This window comes from Battus philenor, unplaced genomic scaffold (assembly GCF_028537555.1).
Source record: "Battus philenor isolate CCGP_79_NKW_IND1 unplaced genomic scaffold, ilBatPhil1.0.hap1 SCAF_15, whole genome shotgun sequence".
Classification (NCBI taxonomy): domain Eukaryota; kingdom Metazoa; phylum Arthropoda; class Insecta; order Lepidoptera; family Papilionidae; genus Battus; species Battus philenor.
The window spans coordinates 4046895-4070775 of record NW_027181677.1 but is presented as its reverse complement, the minus strand read 5'-3'; the positions used below and the strand labels follow the sequence as shown (position 1 = coordinate 4070775).

General features: G+C 34.0%; 1 protein-coding gene across 1 annotated transcript in view; it reads left to right on the top strand.

Annotated features, from left to right (window-relative positions):
* The window catches only part of LOC137918948 (kinesin-like protein unc-104), a 122973-nt gene that overhangs the window by 50529 nt on the left and 48563 nt on the right, over window positions 1–23881 (top strand). Inside the window, exon 3 of the mRNA XM_068761894.1 lies at window positions 13002–13162. Within this exon, the coding sequence (XP_068617995.1) occupies window positions 13063–13162 (100 nt within the window). The 5' untranslated portion in view covers window positions 13002–13062. The remainder of the gene's footprint in view (window positions 1–13001; window positions 13163–23881) is intronic.

The following is a 23881-nucleotide window of genomic DNA, read 5'->3' as shown; positions in this document are numbered from 1 at the left end:
CACTAGATAGTATAAGGTTGTTGATAACAAGGCCAATATGTTGTAGATTTTTTTTTATTAATTCTAATTTGTATCGCTGGTGTTTTTTTTTTTACAGTATTTATCTTTCGCTTTAACTAAACGCAGACAGTTGGGAGAGGGCTGCCGCCATTTGATACGGATCTTTCTTCTCCCAGCTGCGAGGCACGACAGCGTTTTATATTATTATTATTTTTTTTTTTTTACAATTTTTTTTTAAACAATTTTCACTTACGGGTAAATACAGCTAAAATTTATACATATTAACAATACAATTTGGAATACACAATTATATATTAGTTGCTACATTATTTTATTTAAGTCGCTGCCCAAGCGCTACAGACCGTTAAATGCCTTGAGATTTAGGACAATGTGCCGGGCCAACTCATCAAAGGATTCTGCTGTAGATTTTTTCTTGAGAAGGTCCGGTAAGCTGAACGGAGATATATTAAGGTTTTCACATAAGGTCACGTGGTTATGTCTTTTGGATGCGAATCGGGAGCAGTGTCTGAGTAAGTGATCAAAAGTCTGTACTGTGGAGTCATCACATGGGCAAGTCTCATTATCGATTATTTTATGTTGTAGATTAGAAATAAAAGTTTGTTAAAAATGTAGTCGTGTGAATTTAATTTAAGAAAGCGACATTAATTTCCGGTCCCTCTAATATTTAGCAATAGTATTGAATCCGCGTATTACGACTGTGCAGACATGAAAGTATTTATATGAATAAATATAGATTAAATGGTGTACATAATAACAAAGGAGGAATGCATGTGTACACGTGCAAACGGCAATCGTTAGTCGTGTCCCCCGCTGCCTTTAGAGGGCAGTGTAACCTTGGGTGTCACTGTTGTTGGTATAGTCATAAATATAGTCTTAGATATTAGACTCCATTTGCGACAAATGGATTTAATTAGTACTCATGTACAAACGAGATCCAATTATTTTGTTCTTATTTCGTGTCAGCTGTAGGCTTATACTAAATAACGTATTGCGTAATATAAAGCGGCGTAGTAACTGGGAGCAACAATTTCGGATTCACAATTAAAAAGCTTTTGTAAAATTTTTGATGTATTTCTTATGTTTAAAAATTACTTTAAATGTGTTTATTAATATCTAAAATTTATTGAATTCTACAAAACCTTATGGGTTGGTGAAAACAGCTTAATGCTAGCCGCTTTTTACTGGTCTTATTGTAAATCTATTTGGACGCTTGAATATATTTCCAGCTGAGAACATCCTATGGCTTAAATAAAGGTAACGTAATATATTGGTATCTAAACGCAAACATAATTTTATTTCTTTATTTAAGAGTAAAAGAAATCTTCTTATGTTATTGTTTATTTATTAATACTACTATTAAAAAAATTGTAGCCGTTGTTTTAATTAATGAGATACCTGCATCTTTAATATACTTATTCAATAGTTATGTTTGTAACAAATGTGAAATATTGCTGTCATAAAAATCTATGAAATTGATAGAATAGCTGCATAACTTATAATTAAAGATTTATATCTGTGAACTTACCTATGCTCAATTTTATTATTTTTCTTTCAACGTAAGCGCAACTAACTAATTTGAGCTTTTCGGTAAAGTAAATATGTATACATGTTATACGGGTGGCGGGGACAAATCACCCGTACGCGTATTTATCCCTTCGTCAATGACCAAGAAAATAAAAGCCAGGTGTGATCGATGTGGCCTATATTGTATGTATACAGAGACTAATTATAAATTATGGCTTAGAACCAAACACAACCGCAGCCATCATCTTACTGCTGGCGACAGAATTCAAATCTGTTAATAAATTCCGTAATTTCGAATTTAAATTCGAACGCGCAAGAATAATTTAATTCTGTAACATATTGTTATTGTAGTGGCTAGTATTAAGAAGCGTTTTCGCATGAAGTTTTTTTTTATTTTCGTCTATGAGAATTTTTCATAATAGGTAAAAAAGCATCCGGCTATCTGTTCTCTTAAACGCATGTATGTTCAAACATGTTCTCCCCGTCTCAGAATCTTAACTCAGTACAAGCACTTGCGTGCAAGCTTTAGGATTTTTTTTAAATAAAAGACAAAAGGCGATGTCACTTTGTCAAAGTATCTACAAGTCCTAAACCCGTCCGCAACAAATTGAATTCGGACTGTATCTTGATTAGAGTAATTCTTCTCTAGAAATTTATCTAGGGCATAGATATTGTTCAAATTTCAAGTTTAATTGCACAATAAATTTAATTTTATTTGTTTTCCGCTAGAATTTACAATACGTTTTGCGATTCTAATTGGCTTAGAGTTAAATAGGTTGGTTGGGAATGGGATACTTAAGTCTGTGCGAACAATGTGTGCGGTATAATTTTATGTACGTATCGTTGTACGAAACGGGGTAAAAATTGTGTGCATAGAAAATCAGTTTTTTTTAAAGAGAAGTTTTAATAGATCCTAAAGCTAGTTCGCGGATATGTGTTTAATTAAAAACGTGATGTACATAAGGTTAGAAAAAAAGGTAAGTTTGATATACCCTTCACTAAGCATCATATAACTTGGTGACTTATTTGTAAGCAACTGTATACGAAATTACTATGTACTCCCATGTAATATCTTTGAATTATCGTGTAATAAATATATAACAAGGATATTTAAGTGAGAATAAAGAATGGAAATGAACTGCTTTAATACTGAATTAATGATATTGCAAAACAGACGACTAAACATCCGTCTGTGTTTGTTTTTAAATGTATTATTTGATATACGATGACAGCAAAAAAAGTGAAAATTGAGGCTGTGTATATATCGGTCAATTTGTTAATTCTAGATATATAACTACAATTTATTTATCTTTTTCTTTAGTAGTGATGGATAATTTTTTCATAGAAAGTTTTTAAATTGTACCTATATGATACAGTAGCACTTTCTTCCACAAGGTGGACAGAAGGCTTTATTAAGGTCGTCTCAAGAGGTTAGATGCTTGCCGTTTCCTACCGGTCATATTGGAAATCAATGGCAGAGGCCTATATCCAGGAGTGAATGTCTTACGGCTGAAATGATGACGTCGATAATGATTATAGTGCCTTCGCAAGCTAAGTATATATTACTTATCACGGTATTGTAAATTTATTATTTCACCTCTTTAAAAAAAAAACAATGTATGTATGTATTTAGTAGTAGCTAAAAGAAATAGAAATATTATATACGCGTACAATTGTGTCCCAGAGGAGAGGAGAGAGCGGTCGAGGGTCAGACCGTGTTGGACTTCAATTTCATAGCAATATTTGTTGAGTTACCCCGAGAGAAATGTTTTGCCGACTTGATACTTACTCGGGTTATTGCAGAAACTTATGATTGAACCTACATTTCTTGTATTTTATAAAACTTCTTATATTGTATTATTTTCAAATAAATTGCGTTTAATCGTTATTAAAGGTTAATTAATGTTTAGTATATATCTATTGTTAACAATTAATTTTGCGTAATAAAATGTTTTTTTGGAAAACCTGATTTGATCGTGGGTGGATCGTGATGTTGGAATTTTGCCATTTATTAATGCTCATGCGGTATGACCTTAGGAGAGTAGCCAATACGATTGCTCATAGCAGTGCAATTCTACTGAATAATTTACTGTCGCTTCAATTAGAAAATATCTTCCGAGCCTGGTTTTTAACCCAATATAATTTCAATGCCAAATGTGACCCTTTTTAATGTTAAACGGTAATGTACCTTTCACTATTTCATCGAAAAAAAAACTACAACAATTTTTGATAAAGAAACTCCTGCGTGTGAAAACTCTTTTACTCCTTATCTTTTATTTTTTTTAATTCGCTACGAATTTTATTATAATAATTTAAACCTTTATTGTATAAATAGGTTTCTGAAAGCTCTATCAAAATTAAAATAAAAAAATCAAGAGATTTAATAGTAAATAGTGATGTAATAAAAGTGTTTATTGTTTTCGGTGGATCGAGTTATATCAAAATCGAGTTAAAAGATTTGTGTGTATTATATACGCAAAATAAAAGGTTTTTCATTAAAATATGGAACTTTTTCATTTTAAATTCCTTTCATTTAAATGAAAATTTATTTAAATATGTGACTGAACGATCACTGTAATAAGACCTTGATTTCGTCGCTTATCAGCAAGGTGAAAACTTGACCTCCCTTTAGGAATTAAAAGATAAATGTTTTGATTATTTTAAAGGATGTGTCTTTGTCGTGTTAACTTGTTTAATCTTTGCCTTATTAAGGTAACGAATGAAATGAAAAATTTCAGCAGAATGACGTCCAATGCTGGTATGGCCTCTCCCATAGGTTTCAAACAAGAACGTCTGGAAAATGACTTCATCCAAAGTTGTATTTTTGTATATCGATGATTTTTACATTTAAGTAAGTTGAGACATCCGACATTTAATTTTTATTTAATACCACAAAGTCCCAAAACCAGCTAGCTGCATCTAAACTTTACCTTTACCTACTTTTGTACCACAAGAGGTTTAGTAAAAAAAATTACTGTGCGGTGAAATGTTACGTTTGCATATGAATGAATCTGCAAGAGAAGTTCCCTATAGTCATTTGATTCTTTTCACGCGTTCATAACAATTAGTTAAGCGACTAAAAGAGAGCTATTCAGGTTGATTGGTTATAGGTGTAAAAGCTTGAAACGGTTGAATATCCAGCTCTAAGTCTAAGAGAATAATTAATTTAGTGCACACCAGCTTTTAAAGTGATCACTTTGTACAAAATAAGCTTTAAAGCTTTTTGCTGACTGAGAAGCTATACATTCAACCATTTAAAGCTGTTACATCTATAACGAATCGCCATGTATTAATTTGAATAGAGTATAGTTACCTAGACGACATATCAAAAGACATCTTTCATATATACATATTGTGTATTTTATCCGCGGAGTCATTGTTGAAAAGGTTTAGCAAGTTAGCTTGGCGTACATATTTCAAGTAAAAAAGAAAATGAATGGATGCGTTGAGGTCGTAAAATCTTTGTTTTACGTCGGGTTAGAGGGCGCGATCGCATTCGTCTCCCTTCTATAAGAATGTTTTGCATTAGTAAAAATGCTGTGCTACATTTCGCAATTCATTTAACTGCGAACGTCGGGGAGGTTGGGAGGGGGCGGACCTCCAAGATATAGCGAACAGAGTTCTTTACGATGTGCTGATGCTTTCTGACTGTTGCCGATGTTTCTATGTACTATACAGTCGGAGTTTTATTTTAAAAATCCCGTCAAGCTTTCAGAAAATAAAATTTGTTTTGACATTATGCAATGAAAAGTTAATCGCTAAATGTAAAACTAAAGATTGACTTCTCGAATTCGGCAAATTCGTATTTGCTTTAATTAGTATAATAATAACTGAATATAATAAAAACAATAATTTTCTATTTCCTCTAACACACTGAGAAAAATTAAACATCTGTCTTGTGAAATATTTGATGTCATTAAAATCAAAAGGTCTGCTTGAAATTATAAACTTATTTTACCAAGTATTCTTTGTTCATTTTTGGAACAATTTAAAATTAAAAAATAAAGTGTTTGCTCTGATTTCAGAGTATACACTTTATTTTTATTTATACGTATAAATTGAAAAAAAAATTTTATACGTTTAAACGTACTCACGTTGTTTAATTTTCTTATTACACTGCAATAATTCAAAAAACATTCGATAGGGCAATGTCTGTCTAGGCAGCTAGTAATTTTTGTGAAATGATTTTATCAAATATAGTATTTTAATAACGTTATTAACATATGAAAAGAAAATGCTTGTACGTATTTATAATAACTAATATATTTAGTTACTCTTCACATAATTCCCTGTTTTATACTTTCTCCGCAACATTGCCAGTTTCCGTTTTAGTTACTGGCGGTCCTTCATAAACTCATTTTATCGGCGCTTGATGCTGTAGTGGGTGGCCAAAAGGCAATATGCATAATGCGGAAGTAGGAACGCCTTTCCGCTTCGATAGGGCCAATCGTACCGTTTTACTTTATATTGGTAATATCCTGACCTCTCTATCCTATATTATATTAAGCGATAGCGTTGCGGGATTTTTGTTTGCTCGACAAAATCTCGGTGAAGTATGTACGTGTTCAATGTAGATGGTATTTAGCTGTTTTTTTTTTCAATAATTTGATGTTTAAAACTGTTTTTATAGATATGATAAACCCCTGTTATATTTAAAAAAATCATATCAAGTAATTCCGTTAAAATCCGTTAATATTAGTATTGCGGAAAAAAGGTTTCCAATTTCGAATTTCAAATTCAAAATAACTACAAATTATAATTAATTATGGTTTAATATTTAGCCCTGCAGACTTAGCTTTGCAAGAAGTTATAAGCTTGTCGCATTAAAATAAACATATTTGAGTGATCAATATAGATAATAGGCTAATTGAAAATAGTTGTAATAGCTCTTTACTGGCAAATAAGCTATGCATTTATGTGCTAAACCTTATTTTTTTATTATGAAGATATTAAATGTAGTCAGTTGTTTTGTAGAAAGATAAAGTATCTGAGTCTAAAATGAATAATTAAAACGCATACCGCTTCCAAACGGAGAGACGAACAGTTACAAATACAATGTTTCATTAATATTGACCTCGGTTGTAATTTAGGTCCCTGGGGGCTAAAACTTTGGAACTAAACAATTGTTGTACTACGATTAAATTTTCTCTTTGTAATTAATCTAACTACATCAATCTTGTAACGTTAGTCTCTAGTTTAATAAACTATTTTATTACTTCTATCATGTTATGCTTAGATGTAACGGAATGGTATCCGAGTGACAGTAAAAAAAAAACAATGCTATAAATTTAAGACAATGTGAAGAGTGTAGTGTTAGAGAAAAAGTGAATTGTGAAGAGAGAAAAGAGAAAGATTAAAATTAATACAAAAAATTGAACCTGAAAATGTGACGTCCCTGCCCTCACACAAAGCAGGGGGAACCAGGAAAAATAGGTAGACAAACCAAACTTTGAAAAAACGACTTAAAAAGATGATGATAGTAGTGATAGCTGGTTAATAAGGACCTCACAAGAGCTGTATATGATAGAGATGTTTGGAATATTCATAGCAGATTGGTGTTCTTCGATTAAATTAATGGACCTAGAATTAGTTAGTTGCCTTAAGTTGTATGGTTTTGTCGTTTCAGCGAATAGTCGCCCACTGCAAGGCATGGTCCTCCCCTAAAGTCTTTGGGGATATACCATAATATTAGGGGAACAGGAAAGTAATGTCGTTTCTGTCGACATATTTTACAGAAAAACTTATTGATTTTTACAGCTCCGGCATTGAAGATTTGTATCCTAGATGGCTAAAGGTTGTTGATAACGAAGGTGAATATATTGCTGATTAGAAATAAAAAACTTGTTAAAGATGTGGTTGTGTGATTTTAAGTTAAGAAAGCGACATTACTTTTCGGTCCCCCTGATAGCAATGTTTGGAGGGCAGGTCGACGCTGACATCTGAGTCTGACGCTGCTGCCCATACTGTGAAAAATTGTTTGTAAGCAGAGGCTATCCTTTATAATTAATGCACAACGTAGTATTATATAAGATTGTATTCCAGAAATGTAACCTGCTCACAAGTTGTAGCGTTTATTAAAGTCCTATAGAAGCTATCAATGTGACAAGAATACATATTGTTTTTATAATCTATCGATTTACGAAACTCCATGTATACTGTGACACCTTTCATGTATACGGATCCGTTTATTTGTAGACTGATTCGTGATCGTTTTCTATAAGTTCGTGATACTCGTGCCAAGAAGCTGGACTGACGAGCGGTTGAGTGCGTTGGGACTCTTCCTTTCCACGTGATGATTCCTATGTTAAGTGGTCAAGACATCTATTCTTCTTAATAATGTACGATGTAGTGTTTCTTTTCGGCACTATATATATTCTATTAAGGCAGTAATTATGCGAACATTTGTTATATTAACAAAAACATTTCTTTACAATTTTTTTTAAGTCTAAAATTATATTTCTAACCCTTATAAAACCACTGTCATAAAAGTCTTTGCATAGAGATGGTCCGGGTCGAGTAAGGATATGAACCGGTACGGTTTAGATTGGAGAAAGACAAATATGTTTTGGATTTTATGTTATTGATGTACTAATGTAGATAAAAACATATAAATGTTATCGAAAAATGTTAGTTTTAAAGTAAATATATGCACATTTAATGCAAGAGGTTTTCTCTCGATACAGGTCTAGGAAATAGGGCGAATAGGTTTCAGCGAATCTTAGTGGCTAGTGTAAAACTTATAGATTACTAATATGAAGTCGGGGAAAGCTTTCAATTCATTGATTATTTTTTTAAGAGGCCGTCTGAGCTATCGTGTGCGCGAGAGTGAGGCAGACACGTCAAGCCGACTGTTAAGTATGTCGTGTGCGTCTTGTCAATCTTGTCTTTTTATTATAATTTTGAATTAACTTAATATCAAGTGTGCGGGCAATTGTGTTCCGATTTGTATGGTGCCAAATTTAATAAATGTACTTGACAATCGAGATATAATAATTTTCTTGATAAATAGCCCGGTATTTTCGTGGATGTTACCATTGGTCTGACGAAGCAATATGGAAAATTGTTTTGTTTTTTGCCGAGAAACAAAAACGAACATAAACCTGTAGAACGTTCGAATGTTTGAAAACGGTAGAGCTTTCTATTGGCTCTTCGTAATATTTTTTCATATTTTTTGGGTCTATCTATGGAGCAAATCGCAGAGTAACAAGTACATTTAAATTATTACATATTCTTAAAACAATTCTACAATCGTATCCATTAGTAATGGAGTTTTGTGTTACTAATGGTAACATAAATGCTATGTACATCACTTGCAAATATAAGGAAAGATAACAGGTGTATCAAGGAATGTTATCAGTGTATTGCAAATTGTATTGAGAGTCGTAGTTTGGATGTAAAGCGCTCAGTACGTGTAGGCACCCTACCGAGACAATACCGGAGCTGCCTGTGGGCAATCAATACTCTGTAATTGCGTCATCGTCGACCGCTTAGATCCGGTGAGTTATTTCGTTTGTTTAGTTCCTTGACCCGTATATACTCGATGGACATTGGGTTATAGGAATCATCAGCCTTGTATGTAAATGCACTTTCGTTAGTTCATACTACCGGGGCTTAAAAAGGTATATTAGATTGAGTATTTTCTACCTCAATCTATTATTAAAAAAGGAGTTTTTTTGTTACAACTGTAACTTATTGAAATTTAAAATTTCTTTTAAGTTGTTAAAGTATTTAACTATTTACGTAAAAAGAATGTTAAAGAACATTATTGAAAGATAAGACTATACATGTGATTGGCTTTAAATGTAAAAATTTCTAAGAAGTGTATAATTTGCTCATTTGTCAGTAAAATGTTTAAAGTTTTTGACTTTATTTCCAATCACTCTGTACAAAGTGACCACTCTGAAATATGTTACATTCATTTATTTTTCTATTGGAATGCGACAGGCCATTAATATTAAAACAAATAAGTAATTATTAGTTTTAATATGTAGTAACCGAAAATTTTGCAAAAGCTTCTTTTAGGATATCATTCCGTTATATATTTTTTCTGAAACCATTGAGTTTTGGATAGGGTGTATCATTCATTAATTGACAGCAAAATGAGTTATACATTCGCCCCTGGAAAGCATTTATAATAAATCACCTTTTGAAATGGAAAAAAAGTTTGATATAAAAGAAAACACGGCTGTCAGAAAGAATCATAAAGTTTTCAATAGCTGATTTTTTTGTATATAATATATTATTGTCCCTAGTAACATGTTAAAATCTGTTTATTAATTTGCCTCGACTTATCTACAAGTACCTTGAGCCATGGTCAAAATTATATATGCCTCGAGCAGGGTCCAAAAAAAAAGGAAAGAGAACAAGTAATGTAAAATATTTATTTCAAAGTTAGTGAACATTTGTCACTTTTATTAAGATCTTGAACCTGGTCTAACAGTGGGCGTCTGTCAGCTAATATGATGATAATGATCATCATAATCAAACTGCTCCAGTTGTGTTCTGTTACTTGCAATTTTAGCGATTAATTTGATTTTTAGATATTAAAATCACAAATCTTTTCTTCAAGACCAAATCAGAAATATGGCTCGTAAACGAACTTAAGTAACCAAAATAGCCTAGCGGATTGGCAATTTGAAGTGACAGTGGACAGACCACATAGCGCGCAGAATAGATGACCGCAGGGCCTTAAAACACTTAAGTAAAGACCACGAATCGGTAGCATAGAGTAGGATGTGCGCTCAGGTGGACAATCGACCTTGTTAAGGTCGTTGGAAAACGCTGGGTGTAAACTGTTTCTGAATGATCCTCTGAATATTGGCAACTGAAACTTTAGAATTTATAAACATAAAGTTCTAAGAAGGATACTTAGTTATTTTATGAAAGTTTTAATCTTTCGAATTTACATACCAAAATATTTATTAATTTACGGATTAAATAAGGGAGAAAATAGGTACGTAAAACGAAATTAGCGGTGAATTCTCAAATGCAAGGCGCCAAACGTTTCCCACGCCTTGGCGAATGGCGTCAATGAAAAACCATTTGAATCTTGTAATTAGAGCCGATTGAAGCATTCTGTAGTCGGGCGGCCGGGATCTGGAAATGGCCGTGTATTCGCTAACGCTGTTTGCGGCGACGGTCCGCGCAGGCCGCGGTAGATCGAAGCGACGGCGCGCAGGTCGCATGCGCGGGCCCACGCCGCCGCCGCCGCCGCCGCCGCCGTCTGCTCGGCCCGCAGTCGCATCGCGCTCCCCGCCGCGACGCCATGCCGGCCGAAGCCACGACCTGACCTGAGCTACCAGCTCTCAAACTCTTCGAACAACAAACACTGAACGGTACCGGCCCTCGCCCACGCTCCGCGGACGACGGGGTAAGTCCGCAACCGCCGTTAGCATCGATCGCCGCAGAGTGCAATCCCAAGGTTACCGCGCCTTTCCCGGATGTCGGCAGGGGGCGCCAGCGGCGCGGTGAGTCATCTCTTCTGCGACACGTTTCCGTCAATCTCGTGGATTCTCGAACGGAAGATGTAAGTTGCAGTGGGCGTTACGTAACCGAGTAGTGCACTGTGGCGGCCGCTACTTTCGACTGCGTGTTCAGTCGACCGTTAGCGATTACGCGAGGATCGCTTTCAGGAGTACATTCACCATTTTGTACGCGGAGCTCGGGTCGCGAGCATCTCCTTCCCGTTATGCGCCTCGCATTGTGTTGCTTGACGCTTACGATGGACGTTGTGAATATTTCGTTGTGAAAGTGTAGTTCATTATTTAAAAATAATAATCTTTCACTATCCGCCTAATTTCAGTGTCTGGATATATTTAGTGTTTAAGTGTACTTGTAAGTAGATAGACATGATCATTTTTGACACGTTCTCTGGTATTTATTCTAGTATCAAATAAACGTCTTTGCGGGGCGGTCTTTGTTCGATTGCGTGTAGAACAGCTGATAGGCGCACGCGCATGCGGCTTGTGTGCAGCGAGCCGTAGTTTTTGGAGTAACGGTAGTTCGTCCGCTGCGTTAACCTTCAAACACAAACTAGGCTGTATAATTATATCGCTCTAGATAACTTTTCAACTACAACATTATTACATTGCCGACATGATTTATGCGTCCCCATTTGTTATAACTTCCCAAAGTGGTCTAGGTAGACTTCTAGTAGTTCTCGGGAGATTCAATGGGAGTCTACTTTGGCGTGAAAAAAATGGGAGTTTAGAAAAAAATATCCGATTTCGATAATGAAGAATTAATACGTTGACTTGTTTTCAAATATCAATGTTGGCAGATAATAATTTAATAAGCTCCGCTCACAGTTTAATTAATTAATTATCTCTCTCTCTTTTTCGATTATCATCAATTTATGGTCGAAACTCGGCCGCAATGCAATTTTCCTAAGATATGATCTTCATATTCTTTGTCCTGTTTTGATAATATGGTAGTAATTTAACTGGTCTAGGAGAAAAACAAGTTGGAAATATTTATATCTTTTTATCAATTTCACTTCGTTATATTTGTAAATGTAAATGAAATAATTGTCCATATAATTGCCTACGATTTCCGAGAGTTTTCTCATTCGGTTTTAAATTAAAGCCTATTTCGCCCGCGGTGCCTCATTACCGGGTCGGTATTCCTTTGACTTTCAATTGAAAGATCCCAGCGTTTAAGTTTCGTGCTCTTAAATGAGTTCGTGTTATAAAGAAAACTAGTTGAGAACTTACATGCCATGATTTTACCATAAAAGATTTAATGTGGATAAAAAAGAGGATAATATTTATTTTAATTAATGTGATTAATCATAAATCTATTTCCATTATTTACCTTTTTGATAATAATAAACAATGGGAATATATTTCAAGTATTGCATCATAACTATAATTATTTTGGTTGTTGATAATATTATTAAATTATAATGTTAATATTCAGCGTATTTACTATATTTTAAAATTATTGAAGCGTTATACGTATTTAAATATAAATTAAGGCTTACTCAGCTTTCATACTAGTCAAATAAATAATGAATTTTAATTTTACATTTATTAGAACTTATTTAAATTCTTTAAATGATGTTTGGTGTTTTTCTTAGCCTCTTTTTACAAAGATTTTAATATTTTTTTCTGGTTTTCTGTTTTAAGTCATATTTTTTTGAAGTTTTGAGTTTTAGTGGACAAATAAGAAAGACTTGATCACCGGAAACGTAAATGAATGATCACAGCCGAATGCGCTGGTCCGATGAGACCAAACCGCGCTCGATACCTTAGTATCCGAAGCAATACACATCGCCGGGCACAGATGGCGTAACATATTGCGCTAAAAACTTTCTAAAAAGGATCTGGATTCTTAATAATAGGGGATACTACCAAATGAGGAGAGGAATAAAATATTAATATGTGTCAAAATATCCATTAGAGATAATCGAGTTGTTCTTGTGTATATTGATTTTAATAATTTTTTTTTGTTTGCAGGTGTAAATCGGCTGTAGTACCGATGTGCTAGTGGCAAAGGCAGCAAGAAATCTCAGCCACCATGTCGTCGGTGAAGGTGGCGGTCAGGGTCCGCCCCTTCAACTCGCGGGAGATCTCCAAGGAGTGCAAATGTATCATCGAGATGTCTGGCAACACAACAGGTGAGCTGGCAATTATCAAGCAAACTATCTTGGATTACCGACCATAATACCGTTGTTATCAAATTCAGTTTTAAAATATCTTTATTCAGTGCATTACAAATACTTTTGAATCGTCAATAATTTCAACATCATAAGTAGTAAGCTACCACCGGCTTGGTATTCTGACCTGCTGAGAAGAGCCGACCAGAAACACGACAGTTGTTTTTATGTATATATTCTATGTTTGATACATTATAATGTCAATCATGTAAATGAGCGAACAAGCCGAGCTCTACACATTTCAATGAAGTAATAACTCTTGAATGATACGTTATTTTAAATTTAAGAACTAAGAAAAGGAAGGTCCGACATACCTTGTAGAACTTTGTTATATGTGTAGACCTATAAGACCCATTAAGGATTAGTTAACTTTTAAAAACGAGATTTAGACATTATGAGTCGTCTTTTGCAAATTACGAAAACGAAATTCAAAACTTTCGTTGTTAGTAAAATAATAATTAGATTAAATATATTTTAACACTGTTGTGTTAGTATTTCTATTTAAAGAAAGGCAAATAAGAAGATTTTGAACCAAGCTGGTTTGGCATTAATTGTTTCAAACTCTTATTAACTCCAGATTAAACAACTTTTTGTTCGACTGTTGCTTAATATAATCCATTTAATTTTTTTAACTAATAAATAAAAATATAATTTAAAATTCGAAATAAATCTACAGATATTAGATAGTATAATTAAGCAAAGATTTGTCATCTTGTCATTTAAGCATAAAAAAATAAACACTTTAGTCGCTTATAGATATCGTTCATTGGCCTTCATGTTTTGATATGATACGATAAACCCTATATTTAAATGAATAGTTCGAGATTTAAATAAAGCCTATCAAGCTATATGCGACAGAAACTAAGATAAGAAGCTTTTGTGATTCTTCTAGTAAAAATTTACGTACAAAAACAATATTATTTCTTTAAAGAAAGCGTTAACTAATTAGAAGCTTTCTTTTTTAAATTTTTTGAAGTTAATCTTGTTAATAGAGCTGACTGTCACTTAGCTAAGAATTTATAACGTCCACTTCGGGCTTTAAAATTAGCGAAACCTTAGAAATGAAGAACCCTGACCCTTGGTAATGAAGAGTGGCGTTTATAGCGCAGTAAAACGAGAAACTTTCCATTTTAATACGGTGGGACGAAAAAATAGAAGTGTTTGCTAATGAATATTGATTGTCCGCATGTCGGCTGGCTCAGCGTTTCCGGGAGTTAGTTATTAGCGACTGACGATTTTAAATTGCACTCGAGTGTGTACAGTTTTAATTACTAGCTTGACACTTTGCGTTGCAATATTTTAATGTGATTAAAAAAAACAAAGTAGCGATATAACTAGATGTAACTTCTCAGTATTTTATGGATTTATTATGCTAGTGTGGAGTCCATAGCATTGTGGGGACAGGAGCCGGAAATAGTGCTTGGGACTGAACGTCTCGTAACACATTGGTTGTCACCTTCATCGACCAGATTCGTCTGTCTACCAAACCAAATTTAAAATAAAGGTTACTTAATGCTGCTTTGGAAAGCGGTTGCAGAAATGATCTAATGGTCGCTCTTGACATGCCATATAAGGATAATAAGTCAAGTATATGGTGTATATATAACTTGTTAGGTGTTTCTTCATGTATGAACATAGGTCATAAATAATTGTGATTTTTTATGTGATTTGATAACTAAATTGAATATGATTAATAGTAGTTCAGTATTTCTCGAGGAATGATATTTTGTCTACAATTGCCTTCAAGTTCAACAGAACGGCACACCCGAGTTATGCCGTACATGGAAAAAGTCAAATGTTATTTTAATCGAAAACAAACATAGTAAATAATGACTTAAATATGGATTATTATTCGCATTTTTATCATCACAATCTCAGATTATAGCATCCACTGCTGAACATATGTCTTCAGCTTAAATATCCAATAATTTAAATTAAGTCTTCCAATATGGGCGATATCACCTTCTAGTGGGAGCTATTGTTTTTAATGTAGGCTGCATCATTATGAAATACCTTTATTTTCATTAAAAATATTTTACGAATACTAGCCGTCTAAAATGTTTTTCCTATTATTGAGACGGAAATAAATCATTAAAACAATTATGTTTTATGTATTGAGTAATTGATTCGGTTTGTAAAGGTTCTTGTAGTTCAAAAGGGCCATGGATTTTTTTCGTGTAAATTCAGCGGTGGTCTGTAAAAGTTTGGAAACCAGTGTGTTGGAGAAATATTTCTCGTTATGCTTGGGCATGCTCTTCTAAATTTGATAAATAAAATATGAAAGTAGCCTATTCATACTAATTCTCGACTCGAGACTAATTCTAGACTCGATTGCGAATATAAAGCGTGTAATTCAAAGCATTCAAAGAACTTACTTAATTCAACCATAATGTCTTCTTAAAATTAGGTACTAGACTTTTCATTATTATTACATTATCCTTTGAAGATGATCGATTTGATCAGACACGAATTTTAGATTTTAGTGTATGTAACCTTGAAAGGGTAAACGGGGTGATTTAGATAAAAGGTTATTTCAATGTTATTTCAAGGTCATTTGGTTGAAAGTGGATCGGATTTACGGTTATTCATTACTGTGTCTTTTGAATAAAATGATTACACTAAAATTGTTTTCATCCCCTAAAATTGAAGTAACATACAAATACCAAACAATTTGACTTTGGTCAAAGCAAGTTTATAAATGATTTCAATAATCTAAAAACACCTTAAATAGTTGGAAGTGTAATAGTTTTAAAGGCTAAATGTATAGCTCATTTGCTGACAGTTAATATATGTTATACCTTCTCTAAAATAGCTTCATGAATAATAAATTACGTAATGAAAATGTTGTAAAAAAAGCGTTTTTAAATTTTTTTGGATAACAAAATTGAAATTTATTATTGTTTACTGTCTATTCCCACAGAATTTGCACTGTTATAAGTTATTGGCGTATCGCATTACTACTACTACTCCGCTGGCTCAGTGACCCAAAGTGGGTCTTGGCCTCCGAAGCGAGAGACTTCCACTTTCCTCTATCTTGCGCCATCGTCTGTCATTGGTTGATATTCAATTCGCGCAAGTCTGCCTCAACGCGATCGATCCCATTCGCTCCAAGTGACCAAGCCAGCGGATTCGTTGAGCTTTATATTCGCCAATGATATTTGGCTGTGCTACTGTAGTCTCAATTTCGGCATTCTTTCGGAGCCTCCAAGATCCGTCTTGATTTCTCGCTGGTCCCAAGATCTTCCGCATGATTTTGCGTTCCGTCACTAGCAGTTTTTGTTCTTCTTTCAAAGTTAGCGTCCAAGTTTCACAGCCATACATCAATATTGGTCGTATTACGGTTTTGTAGATACGGACTTTGTACTTCTGCTTAGGAGCCTAGACACTAGAACCCTGTGAAATGCTGCACTGCATCTCAGCGAGTTCTGGATCACGTATCGCATTCCAATAGAAAAAAATAATGAATGGAACATATTTAAGTGGATCACTTTATATAGGGTGATTAGAAATAGTTCGAAAAGCTTTTACTTTTTACGCTATCAAATAGACTCTATATTCAATTCATTCACAGTTGTAGAGGAATTATTTCCCAAGATTAGTTATATGATAATTTAGAAACATTATAAGGAAGTATATTGTAATACAATTACAATTGTTTGCAACTCGAACTTGATGATTTCTGGACGTGACTCACAATACTAATTTGTTCTCTGCTATAATTATTATTTTTAATTTAATTTAATATTCCTTATTGTACACGCTAGAAAACTTATACATAGTATCATAATAATAAACAAAAAAGTACAATGGGCGGTCTTATCACACGAGGCATCTCTTACAGACAACCATAGTATGGAAACAGTAGATGTATAAATAATGGGTATCGTGTACAAAATATACATACATACATAAACATAAATAATTATATTAAATACGGCGTAATACATTTTATTAATACAATAATAAATAAAAAGATCAAACTGACTTGGATCGCACTTGCCCCAGAAGAATAAAAAATAATTATAATTAAAGGATAAATAACCTTAGGTCTAATAAATGTTTCTTAATCATTTTCTTAAAAAAATAGGTAGACATAGCACGTCTTATCAATATCATCATTTTAGCTGCAAGTTCTTCACTGCTAGACTAAGACATTCCCTGCTAGAATGATATTAATTTAACTTTTTTCTCTTTGCTATAATTACAGAAATTCCCTTAATTGTTTGTTTTTTTTTTCAAGTCAAATAGTCAAATAAAACCGAACTCGGCGAGAAGGTCGCACTGAGAAGCCTTCCATTTGTTCAATGCTACGGCATTAGATTAAATATTGTAAATTCTTTTTTGTCATATAAATAAAGTGAGCGGAATGCGCTTTCAGTTAGACAGAAACAGTTTTCCCCGCTTCAAGGTTTCGGGTTAATATTGGTGTCTTTGATAGTGCAGTGAATTGGCATTTATTCTGAATCTATCCTATCATAAAAATTTCAAGATAAGAATATGCAGAAGAATAGGATAGTCTCAATGCTTATATGATGAAATCAGATGTGGACTATTTTTTTAAAGTCTGGAGGTTTTAATGGTCTATCACTTTATAACATAAAGAATTGTTACGGGCTGGTTTCCGCAAATAAGCGACATATCGCTCACTTGCGTAAAAAAATTACTGGTACTTTTATATTATTTAAATTTAAATAAGAATGGCAAGGTGAGCATTACGGAAAATGTTATAAAAATATTTTAAAATATGCAGTATGCATTGTTTTAATTGATTAAAGACAGAGTGTAAATTTATAACTTATCGTTTTAGTTTATAAAATAAATGAGACCAGATAATCTTTTGTAACATCGGCTAAATAAAAGCATTATCTTAAATCCATATCGATTTCTCCATTTGAATTGAATAATGTACGTGTAGCATGAGCATTGGGAGCCGGTAGAGGACTGAGACGATCATAGGTCGTGGGTTCTATTTCAAAAATACAATTTTTCATTATACACATTTTGTGCCTTAATTGTATAGGATTGCTACTGCTCACAGACAAGTTTTCCAGAGGATGAGCAACAGCGTCCATTGCGTACTATAATATCAAACAGCAATCGCCACTAATGTGGCAATTATGCACTCCATTGATATCTTTCAGTGAGGTATACACGTCGCTGTGGGCGTCTATGGGCCGAAACAATGACGAATAAATTTAAAATTACCATTGAAAGACATTATGTTGAAAGTAAGAGATATTTACAAAATATAATAATTTAAATCAAGCTATTCATGGGAAAATTAAAGTGAAAAACCCGTGTAAAATACATACATGTATGAAAATAGTTATGTACATTTTTTGTGTTATTTTATTAATGTTTGCGAAATGCGTTTAAAAACTAAAAAAATATTGAAGCTCTTTTAATCAAGGGCTTTAGCAACTTGTACCGAAGTCGATTGCGTCTGCGTCATAGTCACAGTCGAGGAAACTTCCACTTGTGAGCGGCTTCAGCTCCGCCTTTGGACGGATTTTTTTTATTCCAGGAGTCGTTTATTTTTAAATTGCAATTACAGTTGATAAGTCGAGCATAGCTAGACGCGAACTGTACGCGCTTCGAGTTCTCATTAAGTACTATTCGCTTGCTATTTTAATCCACTTTGAACTAGTACATGGTTAGAATAATTACTTCTATACATTGTATACAGTTTTTAGTTTGCTATGTTTTTATTTATTGTATTATTTTCTGGGCCACATTGGCTCAAAGTTGCTCAAGCCGTGTAGAGGACTATCGGATTTGGTATATGAGATCGAAACAGGAGTCAAGTAGAAAATTCTTCGTAGAGCAAAGAGAGCAAAGCCGATCCTTTGTCAAACGCTTTATGAGCACTTTCCTTTATTTGCTTTAAACGGTACGTTAGTAGCCCCCTTTGCAAAAACCTCCTTAGGAAAAATCTACGGCAGAATCTTTTGATGAGTTGGCTCGGTTTAGCGGTCTGTAGTGCTTGGGCGGCGACTTGAAATATAATAATGCAGCAATTAATGTATAATGGAGTAAAAATTTTAAATCATATTGTTTATATGAATAAATTAAAAGTTGTATTTACCTATAAGAAAAATTGTAAATAATAATAGAACGCTGTCATGACTCGTACCTGGGAGAAGAAAGATCCGTATCACATAGGGGCAATTCCTCTCCTGTCTGTCTGCCCATAACACGGGTGAAAAATATTATATTATAAACAAATTACCTTAACGATACAAATTAAAATTAAAAAAAGGGGTACGTTAGGTACCGAGCGAACATAGCCAGTTGACGCCGCTACAGGAGAAAGACAAACGAAAGTAACCGGTATATCCCAAATAATAGTTAGCCACAAGTTAGAAGACGTCTTCCAACAGGTCCTATTGTAGATCTATAGGGTGGGCCTATTTACAGCAGCGGATGTCTTGTGGTTGCAATTATGGTGATGACGAATTATTCGTACGTTGCGATTTTATTACTACTTACGGAAGTCTTGAGTAAAAAACTTATGTTAAATATACTTTTTGTGTTTAATTAGGTTTTTTCACAGAGGTATGTAAAAGTTTATTTACCCTAATTGAATTTTTATATTGGTTAATTTTAGATTTTTAATTAGGTACGGGTCGGGGCGTATGCCTTTATAATGCGCGGTCGACCGGAGATTAAAATATATTAGCCGTATCTACATCGGTGTTAGTGTTATTTGAGCCAAATGATATTATAACGTGTGAAGTGGTTTATATAAGTTGCGACAGATAATGATATCGTTATGGGCTTCGTTATTAATCGTAATTTGTAGGGGGACTTGCTTAACGGGTGTACAAAACGTGGCTTTATCTAAGAGCGCGCAACATAATTAGATAATTTTTTTTGTGTACATTTTCATAGAGTAGTAGAATAATTTATTCCCAAATATATTATCACGTAACAATCTCAACAATGTAATGGAAATTTTTTTTAGTTTTTGATTTCAATAAACTTCTTAAATTTATAAGACGATTATACAGAGACATTACTCGGGAGAATAATATTTGCGACGTCGCTCGAAGAATTGCAAGTCTCAAGTGGCTGTAGGCGGAGCACATCGTGCTACCGACATTCGTTGGGAAAGGTTCTGGAATGGCGACCACGAGCCGGATGTCGCATAGTGTTTATGCCCCCCCCCACTAGGTAGACCAACAACATAAACAAAGTCTCAGGCTGTTGTCATTGTGGGGATCTATGGCGGAGGTTTAGTGACTTGCAGTGGTTCTCTACCAGCTGAGGTGTTGACACAGAAGTGTATAAAATCCCTATTTTTAATATTGATCGACTGTTATGAAAATATTTTATGAAGCGTGTTACCTGGGGTTCAATTTTTCAAGTTCAAAGTCGCGCATTGTTAAATGACACGTAAAGTGGGATGCGATGACGTCATCGCGTGCGTCACCATCTGCCGAGGGTCCATTAATATGCATTAGCTTTTTATTAAGCGGGGTATACACGGCAACGCCCATGAAACGCTACCGTCGGATCTGCCATCGCATTTGTTATGATAATTTCATTACTGCGATGCCGCTTCAAACAAATATATGTGTGAATTTATTTAAAGCGATATATACGATAAAATTATAGCTATTATATTAATTCTGGGTAGACTTTGTGCTAAATTTCCTCAAGTTACATTAAATTGTGCAAGCGCAGTGTACGTCCACTAAGAATGTTAACAGATGACTAAGAAAATTTCGTCGGAAGACTTGTGGTTCAGGGAGTTTCCAATTGGTCCCTTTCGGAATCTATAAGGGAAGCCTAATGTCTAGCAACAGACTTCTGGACTATAGGCTGCTATGATTTTGCCCAACCCCGAAGTACACGGAATTCTGAAGGGATTTCTGCTAAATTTCCTCAAGTTATATTAATTTCTGCAAGCGGAGCTTAGGTCGTCCATCTGCAACGTGACAACAACAAGAGACAACGTTGCTAAGACGCGGCTTGTAGGCTGCTACTATCCGGTATCATTGGGATGCTATGGGCCTATGCCTATATCCAGCAGTGTAGTATATATCAAAGTTAATTAACATGCTTAAGGTTGTCAGTTGTGTACTTCAACCTTTATTAAGTTAACGTATATAACCTATTTATAAATCAAAACTGCTAAGAAAAGAAGAACCCGAAAGTAGATAATTAGAAAGTTTGTAATTAGGTAAAGTTGTGCGCAGATGCGCAGTTTAATTAATGTCATTTGATTAAGTGGTCGCAAGGAAAAGAAAATATTGCGATAACCTAAAAACTGCTAAACACATAGGCAACAAAAGTTGTGCTAAATATAATATGGTTATTTATTTGAACAGAATTTTTTAAGCTGGAACGTAGGCAATTTTTTCTATTTCGGGGTTCATTTCATCATTTCAGTGGTTGTCAAATTTGGAATTAAAATCATCATCATCGTCATCATTTTAGCTGTAGTACTTCGCCTGGCCTCCCCTATAGATTTATAAGACTGGTTAAAAGCGGTCTTTATCCAGCTCCTTCCGGAGAGTCCACATTGTGGGGAGACGATGCTGTATTTGTCTAGTCTGTAGTTTTTATTCCGGAACCTAAAGGTCGCAACGACCATCTGTTCTGTGCAGTGTGACTATCTATTCTGTATGTTAGATTATAAAGAACAATGTGCATATGTAATAGTACATTAAGATAGCAAATTCCATGTTACTCAGAATTTTCAATATTAAACTTTGAAAAGAACATTTTCAGGAATCGGGGCGGACTAGTTGAATGTCCTGCAAGTCACCCTGATTCATACATTTTATAATATGTAATTTTTTTGTAAGAGTAGTTTAATTTAACTAAAAGCCTGCCTGAGGGAATTTTGAACGCCCGCGGATACGCAACGAATTTCAATAATTCTTTACGACCCTCTTAATGTAGGTCGTGAGAGAACGTCACCTGTACATTACAGCAATAAAGTATCCAGGGTAAAGTTCATTTCGGCCAACGCACGGGTTTTGCCCCGGGCGTTCTCCCGCTTGCACGCGAGCTTCCGTACAATGTAATATCGCGTACCATTTGAACTCTAGTGTACAGAGGGTAATTATGGATGTGTGAAACGTCTATTTGACGTGTAGTACTTGAGGCGAAATAGATAGACAAATTATTTTAAATAGCTCGATATTTGGCGGAGTGAGACCATTTATTTACTTAGTTTTAGAGGCTTGTTAATCACGATGAAGTGCGTCAACAAGATCGTTTTCCACTTTGCCTTGCACCACCAAACATTTTATTGAGTCCTTATTACGAGTAACAAGTCCAAAGAGCTTTATGACGTATTTGCATAGTCTAAGATAATTTCTCTTTGATATTGAGTTCTTTGAGGATCGAAACGTTGGTTCAGTGCGATAAAATTAAAAACGATGCAAAGTTATTCTGTCGGTATCCAATAACTTATAAATATATAAATTACCAAATTTATAATCATGTGTTTGTTTTTTGAGTTTTTTCCCTTTTTTAAATAAATGCCTAGATTTTATTTCAAAGAATAACTGACAGATGTCGTAAGGTCAAAAGTGGCCTGTCGCAAGCCATGAATAAATAAAATGTATATTAATACATAACGATTGTTTACAAAATTAAGTTTCTTATGGTATTATAATGATTTAAATTGGTTTGTTTTTATGATACTACAATAGTTTTTTATTGTTAATAATTGATAAGTAATTACGGGTTTTTAATGTTTCTTTGTAATTCGTATGGGAGAATAAAAGGTGTAATGCTCCCTAAAATTGGATTTTTACGAATAAAACTATATATACGTATTTCGTGTATATTGTAGATCGTCCACAAACGTCACTGTATGTGAGTAAACCTTACTATAACGCAAAAGAATAGTCAAATTTGTACATCGATTCTCAATATTTGCTATAACCGCCATATTAGAAGTTTAAAAGTAATTCATTAAAAGCGAAAAACAGATTACATGAGATATACACTGGTTACAGAGGTTCATTATAATTTCTGTAACTTTTTTTTTAATATAGCATTGCAAGGAGGCCATCCTAAACATGCTACGCGAGTCTTTACCCTCGAACTCCGTGTCAGGTACCCTCAGGGTGAATCTATGGATTGCTAGGAAGATACGTCTGTGTGATTATTTTAAAAGACAATAAAAATAAATTGAATGATAACTATATAGGTTATATGTAGGAAGGGACACTCCTTGCTGTCTCTGTTTGCTCCGAGAAGAATTACGATAAATGGTAATAAATAATGGGGAGGCTTCAGTTTTCCCCTTCTTTTAAATCAAAAATAATATCCACGTGTATGAATAAATACATGTAAATCGTAGCTTCTGTATCGTTTGACATAAAAAAAAAATTATTTGACTTTGCGCATAATACTATATATATACAGTTACAGATAGTATGTTCGTCAGTAAAAAAACTTTAAATCTTTTGGCATTTGTCTCCAATTATCCAAGTGTTCACTCTTAAATATGTTACGTTAATTTTTTTTTCATTGAAATACGACAGATCATTATATCTGTACTGGCGTACAAAGGCTTTATGCGGTAATTAGAATTTTAAAAAGGTTTTTTCTTACTCTATTATGAATACGTTATTAAGTGTTTTTGAACCCATTCATTTGTAGACAGGTGTACCATACATTAATGGACAGCAAATCAGCTATACATTTAAAGTTTTT